The sequence below is a fragment of the Vipera ursinii genome (assembly GCF_947247035.1).
Source record: "Vipera ursinii genome assembly, chromosome: 11".
NCBI classification, from domain to species: Eukaryota; Metazoa; Chordata; class Lepidosauria; order Squamata; family Viperidae; genus Vipera; species Vipera ursinii.
In genome coordinates, this window is record NC_139524.1 from 16,066,652 (window position 1) to 16,079,469 (window position 12,818).

Sequence of the window (12,818 nt, forward strand, 5' to 3'; positions counted from 1 at the left end):
CTTTATTAGCAATTTGAATAATTTGCACAAATAATGAGCTGTCATAAGTTGACTAGTTCCTGTGGATAAGCCCTGAGCCGGGCCAAAACAGGAATGAAAGAGTTAATTAGCAAGGTCCATTCAAAAAGCCTTGACAAATACTTAAACATATATACATATGTTTGTACATATACATATATATATGTATGTATGTATGTATGTATATGTATGTATGTATGTATGGAACCTTGTAGGGTAGGCAAGGTGGGTTGTATGTATGACGTGTGTGAGTTCCGGCACCTTTTTCTTTTACAAAAAAAGCACTGTATATATGTATGTATGTATGTATGTATGTATGTATATATGTGTATATATATATATATATATATATATATATATATATATATATATATATGTGTGTGTGTGTGTGTGTGTGTGTGTGTGTGTGTGTGTGTGTGTGTGTATGTATATATATATATACGTATATATATATACACATAAACACTTATATACATCTTTTATGTACGTGTATACGTGTGTACACACCCACACCCACACCCCCAGCCCAGCCCAGGGAAGATTCAGTACTTTCCCGAGGACGCCCCACGTGCCGTCCCACGCCAGCGCTCCCCGCAGCGCCTGCGCCATAGGCTCGGGAGGCGGAGTCTCGGCCGGGGTCCCCCCGCCGCGTCCCTCCCCCCCCCGCGTCTTTGTTTCGAGCGGCCTGTTTCCCAGGCAGCCTGGCGGCCGAGGGGGCGTGGCCATGCAAATGAGCAACGGGGCGGGCGGCGGCGGCGGCGGCATCGGCTCTCGCTCGGTTCGCGGCGCGGTCTGTCGGTGGGAGCTGGGCGCTCGGCCACGGAGGAGCTGCTGCCAGGGCTGCGAGCGAGCGCCGACCCCCGACCCCCGAGGATGATAAACACCCAGGACAGGTACGCGGGGGGGGGGGCGGGGCGAGCCCGGGCCTACTTCCCCCCCCCGCCAAGCCTTTTTGGGGAGGGGGCTCCACAAGCAGCCCCCCCCACGCTGAGCAAGCCTGGATCGGGAGGGGAGGGGAAGAGAAAGGGCGGCGAAAGGTGGGGGGCTGCAAAGAACGGGGGCAAAAGGGGTGGGGGTTGCTGCAGGGCTGCGGGGGGGGTTGAAGGGGGCTCCTTGCCCCTCCCTCGGGCTTTGTTCCCCCCCCCCACACACACACCGGGGAGGGGGCTTTTTGCACGGAGCCCAAGAGGGGGAAGAAAAGTGGGGGGGGGAGAAAAGAGGCAACAAAAACAACAGCAGCAGCAGAAGGCCGGAGGGGGGGGCGGGGCGGCGCTGCTGCTCCTCTGCACGTCCACACCGCCCATGGGGGGGGGGTTGGAGAGGGTGGGGGGGGTCCCCTCCACCTCTTTAGACCCGGAACCTGGGAAAGGGGCCGCTCCCCCCCTCCCCGTGTTCGGCCCCAGCTGGGACCGCGTTTGCACGCACCCATGCATGCATGCATGCATGCACGGCACCCGCCTTGCACCCCTGGGTTCCAGAGCTTTCGCTCTTTAGGTGCCCCCCCCTCTCCTTCCCTCCCCCAGGGTGGTCGCCCAGGGATTCCCCCCCCCCCACACACACACATTGGCTTCCTGGGTTGCAAGACCGCCCCTGGGGTCCTCTAGCCCAGCGTTTCCCAACCTTAGGAACTTGAAGATGCGTGGACTTCAACTCCCAGAATTCCCCAGCCAGCTATGCTGGCTGGGGAATTCTGGGAGTTGAAGTCCACGCATCTTCAAGTTCCTAAGGTTGGGAAACGCTGCAAGACTAGCCAGCGGAGGGAGGGCTTCCGGGACCGGTTGGGAGGCAGGTCTCTTGGCTTTCAGGGAAGCCTCAGGTGTTCTCCTGGAAGGGAGGCGGTGGGTGGGGGCCAAATCCTGGTTTGGCTTAACAAAGAAACCCATCTGGGGCAAAGAGGGGGGGGGGTGAAACCCCCTTTGGGGAAGCTCCAGACAGCAGGGTTGGGTTGCGCGAAAAGTGACCACGGTGGACATCGGCAGGTGAACTCAGGGGGTCCTTTGACTACCTGGCTTGAGGTCCAGAAACTTGTTCTCTGTATTGGGGAAGGTTTTTATGGCAAAACAATGGGAGTGTCTATTGTGACTCAGCCTGGGATGTGGGAGTAGGTTCTTGTCCCCCTTTTTTCTTCCAGGAAGTTAAAAAGACTGGCGCGCGAGTCTTTTCTTGACAGGTGCTTTTGGAGGGCTTCCCAAGAGCAGTGAAGTCCCTGTTTTGGGCTTGACGGAAACCAGGTTTCCTCAGGATGGGATAGATAGCGATAGGAATAAGGCTTAGACTTATATACCGCTTCACAGTGCTTTACAGCCCTCTCTAAGCGGTTTACAGGGTCAACATATTGCCCCCGATCATCTGGGTCCTCATTTTACCGACCTCGGAAGGATGGAAGGCTGAGATGATATGGTGTCACTATGCAAAAAGAATCCCCAGGGTTGGGATCCTATACTGGCCTGGATAAGAGCTGGTATACAGGAGCCTGTCTTTTGTGCTAGGGAAATAAAAGCTTGTATTTTGAAGTTGGCTATGTTTTCTGAGAGAATTGCTCTTTCCCCAATCTGCTTTTTCCTCCGATAAAAGCAGCCATAGCTACACCCAAGATTGTACACGCAGTTACTTTTGTTCCCAGAAGTGAGTTGGCCAAACTCACACCAAACTCTTCATGGAAAGTCCCCATTATATTGGGGACAAATGGAAACGAGCTGTCACCTAGGTGGAGAAAGAGATCAAATACACCTCTGGTCTGTTTTATTCCCTATACACTCCTGCAAAATTTGCGGTCGAAAGAAGCTTTGTGAAGTATTTTGGATTCCGGCAAGCACAGCAGTTTCATGCTATGGTGATTATTAGCCTTCTTCCAACATGATAATTCGCACTTTGTGGGGTTTTATATTATATAGTCGTTTGCATTGGACAGCAGCCAGTAATTATTTTTGGAAGGTGTTGCATATATTTTCCTCGCATCATGTAAGTTTCCTAGAAGTGTTTATCTGAAGACAATTTTGGGAGTGGAGGGAAAGTTGTGTCTGCGTACAGTTTCATTCCTAATTATTACTGAACGAAGGCAGAATTCTGTCTGTGGGAGTTGAAGGATTTGAAGTGGTAAATGCTAGTTTAAAGGTTTATGAAAGGAGCGTCTTCAAGCTCAAAGTTGAATTTAAGGATCGGCACTCGCTCAAGTGCTTTCAGCAACAGCTTTTCAGAAATGCAGCTCCCTTTCAAAAGAAAATGTTAATATCTGTTTAGGAACAGGGTGTTGGTGGTGATGGTGAAAGTTTTATCTTAATCATAAATGTTTTGCAAGTTAAGCTTTCATGGTTTGCAAAACAGGAAGGCTGTTTATTTACAGTTACTGCAAGGAAGGACTTCTTTATTTTATCGAGGCCATGAGTAATTGGTGAACTTTAAAAATAAAAGTCCAAAGCCCTCGTGGGCCTGGTCCTAAATTTATCCGAAATGTCAAAATATGAGGCTGTGGTTAATGGTTAAATTTGGGTGCTGCCTACCCATAAAGCTCTCATCAGGGCGGTATTTTTTTTTAATCTACTTAAGACCTTTGGTGTTACGTAAACGGTGAAGTAATTCCATCTTCCCAGAGACCTACCAATCAGGTCAGCGATACTGTTTATAAACTCCACATAAACTTCCTTGCAAGCGTCCCTGCCTCTTCAAAGTGTCAGATCCAACTTTGTTTCTACTAATATGTTGGCTGAAAAAAACATCAGGTTTGGCGTAGCAACTATAAAATGTGTTTTTCATTGTAAAATGTGCTTTTCTTTGGAGCCTCTGCTTGACAACCAGATTTCTTTTACCCCTATCTGCAAAATCCTTGTTTTCTCTATCTTGGGTTTTCCTCTGCTTGCAAATACAGTTGCGAGGGTAGAGGAAGTTTGGCCTTGTAGTTTAACATCCACTCTGTTTAGCGAGTTATATACAACCCTTTGTATTTATCAGTCTGTTTCCCACGCTGGGCATGCGTCTGCCAGGAAATGTTTATAGTTTATACACTCGACATTCAAAAGACTGCACCTTTGTTCTCAATTCAAAACAGGAAAATATAGGCCAGCCAGTATGATGCATGAAGCTGGTTAGCGTGTTGATAATTCAGAATTTTTACACCTCTTTTCTCAATTTGGTACCTCCTCTAATTGGAACCACAGTATCCGGAATTTGCATCCAACAGTTATTCTACTGTTTTTTTTTGTTTTTTTTTTGCTTTTTTTTTGTTTTTTTGGTGCTTTTGAGTCAGTGTCGATTCCTGGTGAGTGCCTGGGAGAAATCAATGCAATTTTCTTGGCAAGGTTTTTCAGAAGTGGATTGCCCTTACTTGCTCCTTCCTTCCCAGGGCTGAGAAAGAGCAACTGGCCAAAAGTCACCCAGCTGGCTTTGTGCCCAAAGCAGAACTAGAACTCCTGGTCTCCCAATTTCTAGCCTGATGCCTTAACCGCTATATGCTTTGGTAAGGCCACACCTGGAATACTGCATCCAGTTTTGGTCACCATGATGTAAAAAAGATGTCGAGACTCTAGAAAGGGTACAGAGAAGAGCAACAAAGATGATGATTGGGGGACTGGAGGCTAAAACATATAAGGAACGGTTGCTGGAATTGGGTATGTGTAGTTTAATGAAGAGAAGGGTGAGGGGTGACATGATAGCAGTCTTCCAATCTCTCAGGGGCTGCCACAAAGAAGAGGGAGTCAAGCTATTCTCCAAAGCACCTGAAAGCAGGACAAGAAGCAACGGATGGAAACTAGTCAAGGAGAGAAGCAACCTAGAACTAAGGAGAAACTTCCTGACAGTTAGAACAATTAACCAGTGGAACAACCTGCCTCCAGAAGTATTTTTAAGAAGAGAAATGGTATAGGGTTTCCTGCCTGAGCAGGGGGTTGGACTAGATGACCTCCAAGGTCCCTTCCAACTTTATATTATTATTATTATGAAACCTTGCTACCGTAGTTGGGAATTTACCATTCATATTCATTTAGAGAGGAACAGGATGAGGAAACTCGCTCTTCATTATGCATAAATGCAGTGTTACTTCTTTTTTTTAAAAAAAATAATACTATGCAAAGCAAGAGTCTGGATGCGGCCCGTATTGGGACAAATTCTGCGACTTTCACGGATCATCAGTGGAATTGACTTGGCAAACTCTTGCTGCTGTTGCAGAACGAAATCAGATGCATGCTGAGAGGTTTTTATCCTAGCCAGTTGAGTTATGGTGGGATTAGTCTATGGATCAGAGAGGTCCAACCGTGGCATTAAGACTGGCTGGGGGAAATTCTGGGAGTTGAAATCCACAAGTTTTAAAGTTGCCCATGTTGTACATCCCTGCTTTAGGGCCTTGATCTGGAAGAATGAACTGCTTCCTACTGGGGGTTGATGGTGGGGATCTTAATTTTCATTGCTCTGTTCGATTATTCAAGCTTCCTCTGAGCAACAATAATGCTGTATTGTTGAGTGGAGAAAACATGCACATCTGCCAGCTGTATTGGAGGCTACGGTGGGGAGGGGTGGACAAAAAAAACCATAGTCTAGCATTATGCTTTACCAGTCTCCGCCAGACACCAGCCTGACAGAAGAGCTGTTTTTCAGTCAATTATTGCAGTGAATGTGGGTGATGAAGAGAGCGAGGCCAAGTCAATGTATGCAAACTCCCTTCCTAGCAGCCTCGGTTGCAGCTGCCTTGTGTCACTATTTATTTATTTATTTATTAAATAAATGGGCAGAGCGAATTTTGGGATTAAAAAGAAATGATATTTTTTTGTTGTTGGGAACAAGCTGCTTGACTTCCAATTTAGCACTCAGTTGGGTACTGCTGTCTACTTTAATTGTGTTCCCTTCAAGGTAGCTGAGTCTGTTGTACAAGAACAGGCCGGCTTCAAGCCTCAGGACGGGCTTGAGGAGCCAGGTGTCCTGTTTAGGCAGCAGAGTATACAACTCCATTGAGCCCAACATTTTTGTGGTTGAGAGTTTTGCCCCATTTTACAACCTTTCTTGCTGCAGCTGCTAAATGATTCGCTGCGGTTGATAAGTTAGTAACCCGGTTAACCCGGTTAACTCCAGACCGCCCCCGATTTGCGTTCATTTCGGCGGGACCTGAAAACCTGGCTTTTCGATCTATCAGGCCTGGACTGAAGAGGTTTTAGCTTTTTAAACATTGTTTTAATTGTTGGGCTTAATAAATTTAATTTATATTATCTTTTATATTGTATTTTATGCTGCCCTGTAAACCGCCCTGAGTCCTTCGGGAATAGGGCGGTATAGAAATTTAAATAAATAAATAAATAAATAAATAAATAAACCCGGTTGTTAAGTGAATCTGGCTTCCCCATTGACTTTGCTTGTCAGAAGGTCGCAAAAAGGGGACCTTGAGACAATGCAACGGTCATAAATATGAACCAATTTGCAAGCATCTGAATTTGGATCACACCATCGTGGGGCTGCTGTGAAAAACGGTGATACGTCGTATTTTTCAGTGCTGTTGTAGCTTTGAACAGCCAAGTCCTATGCGCAACTGGCTTCAGCATGTGTGTGAACTGGTGTGGGGTGCTGTCAGAAAGAGACTACAAAACGATACCAGAAAGAGGCCGTAAATTGATGCGCCTTTCATCTCAGATTCTGCTTGTTTTGTTTACAAAGTTTAGAAAATGTAGCCTGTGTTTGCAGGTGTCTTCTTAGAATGTCTTCCAATACATTCCTAGCTCTGAGCAAAAAGAACGATAGCACACAAAACCCAGATATGAAATATGAAACGTTGTGCATCTTGCATTATAGCTAGGCCTGTTGGGAAAAATGGGAATTACAGCGTCTGTTTTTTCAAAACCTCGGCAGAGCCGAAAGTGTGTGCCTCTACGCCAGTACAAAGGATATTGCAGCCAGCTGCACCTGTGTAGGTGTGATATGGAGTTGAATAGATCGAGACAGGGTGTGGCCTATTGTGTCTTTCCTGCCAGATTGAGATTGCACCTTAATCCAGTACAAGGCTATAATCAAAACATGATAATCAAAAGCATGAGATGAATGCTGTACAGCAGTCTTTCTCAACCTTGGCCACTTTTAAGGTGGGCAGACTTCAACTCCCAGAATTCCCCAGCCAGCCTGAGAATGGAAGTCCACCCATCTTAAAGTGGCCAAGGTTGAGAAAACACTGCAATATGTAGGACACAAAGCATAAACATTCTTTGCTCGGCAGCCGCTACGTGGGTGGTGGCGCATTGCCTAAATATTAAAATAATACATTGCAAGGTTGAACACAACAGCCTTAGCTTGCTTCTGGGAAACACGCAACCACCCCCACCCACTTTGAAAGGCCTCGGGGCTCTTGTCATTGTGGTTTAATCCTGCTCTTGGGGTCATTTGGCCAGTAGAAAAAATGGATTGTTCAGACTGTCTCTATCTTGATAGTGGCTGTTGTGCTCTTTGAGTTTTGTTTGGATCTTGCAGGGGTTTGTGGTCCTCACCTTGTGCTCTTTTTCTTCCAGGAGTATCTTACCTTTGAGTAACTGCCCCCAACTACCGTGCTGCAGGCACATTGTTCCAGGGCCTCTGTGGTGCTCCTGATGCCCCTCACCCACTGACGAAGATCCCCGGTGGGCGAGGGGGTAGCAGGGATCCTTCTCTTTCGGCTTTGATATATAAGGTGAGCCCGATTCCGCCTCGCCTGGGCTTTTGCTGCCAGACGAGAAGCTTTTTTTTTTTCTTCATAAAAACTCCCAAGAACACTCTTTTTTGAGTATTTTTCATTTCTGCCTCCCCAGTTCACAGCACTGTAAATTCAAGCTTGCTGCTTCTGGAAGCTCATTACTTTGGGGGGTTGGTTGCCTTGGAGATCCTTTTTAAATAAGTGACTTCTGAAACTTTTTCTAGCACCTCTGGGTGTTAATTGCTTTGTTACTTCCCCCCCTTTTTTTTTTTAAAGAATCCAACCTGTGAGAAAATATAACGAAACGATGCTCTGCGTCAGGTCAGGTAGATTTTTGAGTTCACGAAAAGAAGAAAACAAGTACGCCTTCCAATTCTCCCCCCTAGGGTGATCTTCGGTAATCATCCAACTGTTTCTTCCCCCTGGAGCTGTTTCCATAACGCTCACAAAGCTAATACTGGATCGGAGGCACCTAAATCTCTTATAACCGGGAAGCCAAAACGACGGGACCAATGAAGAACTTTCCAATGTTGAAATTTCTGGGCAGTGTAGAACAACTTTATAGGCATTAGAGACGTTTCCTCTCGTGTTTAGCGAGGAGAAAAGGGTCTTTACTGATCCTGAAGCATCAATAAGCTGCTACACCCACAAGACGTGGTTAGCCCATCGAAAGGAACATTGGTACGAGGCTTAGAGATGGATAGTAGTATTCTGGATTCTTAGAAGCGGGTAGTATTCCGGATTGGTAGAATCAAAAGTATGCAAAAGCCAGGGGTTTGTTTTTTTCCCCCCCCTTGTTTTTCTAAAGCTGCTTTACAGGCGGTTCCCAATTCCTGTCTTGCATAAAGCGTAAGATGGAACAGCTATTGTAATATATCTACACAAATTCTGTGGCTGCCAAGGCTAGTTTTTCTAAGGCCGTTTCTGTTAGCATAATCCGTTTTTGAAAACGTGCGAATTTTGTGCAATTTCTCTGAAGGAATCGGGGTGCCTATTGCTCAGGAGATGAGACTTTTGATTTATGAAATGTACTCGGTTGGGTCATTGAGTCCAGCGGGTTGAAGCTTCTGTGATTTTTTTTTTTTAAAAAAGCAGAAGCACGGGGTTGGTGTCGGTTCCCATAACAATGAGCAATTGGGGAACTTACTGCTGTTTGCTTGTCCTTCCTGTGGTTCTAACAACCCTTGAAAAAATGTTTTCCTCCCTTCCCCCTTTCTTAACAAGGATGAGAAGCTCACTGTTAACCAAGATCTTCCAGTGCACGATGGGAAACCACACATTGTCCACTTCCAGTACAAAGTGACGGAAGTAAAGACCTCCTCCTGGGATGCAGTGCTATCCAATCAGAGTCTTTTTGTGGAAATTCCTGATGGCTTATTAGCTGATGGGAGCAAAGAAGGGTAAGACACGCACAGATTACACCCCAAGGAACACAGTCACCCGTGGGAACAGGTTGTACGCTCCTGACTTCTACAAGTTGCTGGGCATAGATTTATCTCTCTTTAAGCTCCTAGTATTTTGAAGATAGGGTGTGTGGGGGTGGTGGAGGGGGAAGCATCAGTCCTGCCGATGCATACCGATCTGCAGTCCAAAGAAGCTCATGCTGTTACATTTTCCCTTTGGATTAAGCTGGCCTGAGTCTTCCATTTATAAAAATGCTTCAGCCAGTTTAATTCTTTCCTTTTGCCACAATTCTTTGGTCGCTGCATTTCCCCTGTCGAAATGCTTTAAGTACAATTGCATAACTGATTAATTATAGCCAGCTAAAATAAGCAGCTTGGAAGATATAATTAAAATGGATGTTAACAAAATCCCTTCTAAGTTAAAATCGCTGCTGCTTTTTCCACCTCCGATTAAAAGCACGTGGATCCGCTACTTGCTCGATCGGTATGCGAGATACCCTTGACCAATCAAGAAGAGCGGCTTGCTCTGTGCCAGGCAATTTTTATAAGGCTATTATTAAAGAGGTAACTCGAAAACCATCTGCAATGTGACACTTGTTCCCTAACCCGTGCAGTACAGAGGGTTGTTACAGCTTAGTATTTGTTTAACTCTAGCTGCAAAAAAGTTATGCATTATATATATAAGACCTCATAGCCCACTCGCTGCCTGTGAGCTGGGTGCTCTGAAGTAGCAAAACACCACCCAGCCTCCCCCAGCACGCAGCTTCCATACGAAGTCTCTTGGAATAACAGTCTCCTGGTGTTCAAAGGAAATTGGTTAATTTTTCCAAACTTTAAATCCGGGCCTCAGCACTTGAAATGCTTCCTGCCTGAGCAGCGGGTTGGACTAGAAGACCTCTAAGGTCCCTTCCGACTCTGCTGGTGTTATTTTGTCCCCATTTCCTTTGTTTTACACAGCTGTGCTCTCCTGCTGGGCAAATTTTATTTATTTTTTTATTTTAATTCCATTTATATCCCGCCCTTCTCCGAAGACTCAGGGCGGCTTACAAGCTTAGCAGTAGCCTTCATTCTATGTATATGCCTGCTTATTAGGGCTTTCACACACACACACCCAAGTGGCATTATTACAAAGTCAGCTTATTGCCCCCAACAATCTGGGTCCTCATTTTACCTACGTTGGAAGGATGACCACTCAGAAAACAATGCTTGGTTAGCGTCTTGACCCACCCCCTTCCCTTTCCCTCCCCAAATTCTGGGCAGCCCGTTTTCTTTGGCGCACTCTTTCTTGCCCAAGTATCTGTGCCGAACACCACACGGGGATGAGCTGAGTGTAACCTTCTGTTTTCTCCCCACCTGCCAGATTATTAGCGCTGTTAGAATTTGCTGAAGAGAAAATGAAAGCAAGTTATGTCTTCATTTGCTTTCGAAAAAGCAGAGAAGACAGAGGTAAGTGCTTTCACCCCTTCCTTTTGTGCAAAATAACCCCCAAAACCTGCTTGGCAGCAAAGCTGGCCTCATTCAGGGCACTTTGTGGGTGTGAGCTTTTCTCCTTCCAGTTGAGTAACGATTCAGGTATAATTGCTACCAGTAGATACCTAAATTGCTGGCACAATTTTCTCTCCCTGTCAGTTTCTGAGATCGGGTCGGATTTCCAGGTTGGAATGTCTGCCGAATGACAAGAACAAGCAGTATTCAGCTGTCTTGATGTGCTGTGCATGGTTTGGGCCATTTGCAGCCTTCATCACGAGCAGAACAAACTCAACTTTGTAATGTAACTTTGATGGATTGATTGATTGGATAGCGTACAGGTAGTCCTTGACTTACAACAGCTCATTTAGTGACCGAAGTTACGGCGGCATTGAAAAAAGTGACTGAGGACCATTTTTCAGACTTAACGGCCTTTGCAGCATCCCCGTGGTCCCGTGATCAAAATTCGGCAACTGACTCACATTTGTGACAGTCGCAGTGTCCCAAGGTCACGTGATCCCCTTTTGCAACCTTCTTGAGAGGCAAAGTCAACGTGGGAAGCCAGATTCATTTAACGATCGCGGGACTAACAGCTGCAGTGATTTGCTTAACAACCGTGTCAAGAAAGGTCGTAAAAGTAGGCAAAACTGTTAACAGATGTCTCACTTAGCAGCTGAAATTTTGGGCTCAACTGTCACAATTCAAGGGCTACCTGTATTCAAGGGGCTTGTCTCAGAAACCTCAGCAGAATGGAACAATTCAGTTATGCCCTATATCAGGGGTAGGCCACCTTGGCTCTTTTGTGACTCGTGGACTTCGACTCCCAGAATTCCTGAGCCAGCCACACTGAGGGGAAAGGGAGAGGTTTCCAAGCTGAGCCATGCTGGCTCAGGAATTCTGGGAGTTGAAGTCCACCAGTCATAATATTTATATGCCCTGTTCACCGCCCTGAGTCCTCCGGGAAAAGGGCGGTATATAAATTTAATAAATAAATAAATAAATAAAATAAGAGAGGCAAGGTTGCCTACCCCTTTCCTACGTATACAGAAAATCAGAGCATTTGCTTTAGGTATAAAAGCGGCCTACGTATCAATCTGATCTTGTTCATTTTCTTTGCAGCTCCGTTACTGAAGACGTTCAGTTTTCTGGGTTTTGAAATTGTGAGGCCTGGTCATCCTTGTGTCCCATCACGGCCAGATGTGTTGTTCATGGTATACCCCCTGGATCAGGTCTCTTCTGATGATGATGATGATTAGACCTAGTGCAGCGTTTCAGTGGGGCCTGGACATGCTTCGAGGACGAGAGGGGGCTAAAATGCCTCTTCTGAGCAAAGGGAAAACAAAATTCTTCTGGACTGAAACGGCATTTCTTATTGTTAGAGTGACCTGTATATCTTCTGAGTTGACTTTTCCATTGAAATGTGTTACCCAGCGAATAATATAAAGTCTGCACATGTAATTGCACAATAGTAAATGGAAGGTAAATGGGAGCTCTGGGGCCCGCTGTTAAGCCTGGTGAAGACATCCCCTCCAGCCAGACGGTGGCTGTGGAGCCCACAGACGGAGAGAGGGAGAAGCCTGTTACTTGTTACATACATGTTGGGCTACCTATTAAGTTTGGATATTTGGCTTTCATTTTAAATGCATATTTATATGTTCACTCAGACTCTTAAGCAGGGGGATGTTTTGAGCGTGGAAATATGAGGATAGCTTTGCTTTTTTTTTTTTTTTTTTTTTTGCAAATAGATGATTTGCACCACTGGGTTAATCAATATTCTGGGGCCCTGACAAGCTCTTATCCTCTTTCTGGCTTTATTAGGTTAGTATTAACTCTAGTGCAGCTTCATTTAGAAGTGGGGGGTGGGGGGGAAGTGAAAGAAAGGTGTGAAGCTGGCCTTGCTTCGAAAGGATCAGGGCAGTCTTGTGTTCTTCTATGGAATCAGGTGGGGAATTGGAGAAAGAATCAAGTCAAATCAAGCTTTCTCTTTCTTTGGAAGAATGTCTGGCCCACATCGAAGTCTTACGGATTCTGGAATCGTCACTGGCCACTTGATTTTGTCACTCACTTGATTAGACTTCAGTCCTACGCCGCCTTCAAAATGCATTTGGAAACTTTACCTAAAAGTAGTTCTTGTAATTGATATTTCATGTCCTCATCCTTCCTTCGAATGCCACCCCCCCCCCTCGGGAATATTAGATGACTGCTATCGTGCTTACTTTTCCTTAAAACAAGCCAGTTCCTTCAAACTTCGTTCACAATATACAATTCTAAAACTGTTCTTGTCTATTTACTTA

The 12,818-nt window shown here is 45.7% G+C and overlaps 1 protein-coding gene across 1 annotated transcript; it reads left to right on the top strand.

Annotated features, from left to right (window-relative positions):
* The first annotated feature begins 769 nt into the window (after positions 1 to 769).
* Positions 770 to 12,801, top strand: OAZ2 (ornithine decarboxylase antizyme 2). Its single transcript, XM_083371434.1, is given in 6 exon segments — positions 770 to 911; positions 7,494 to 7,569; positions 7,571 to 7,651; positions 8,879 to 9,054; positions 10,418 to 10,503; positions 11,644 to 12,801. Coding segments are annotated over 6 exon segments (576 nt in total). The 5' UTR covers positions 770 to 891; the 3' UTR covers positions 11,781 to 12,801.
* Positions 12,802 to 12,818: the final 17 nt, after the last annotated feature.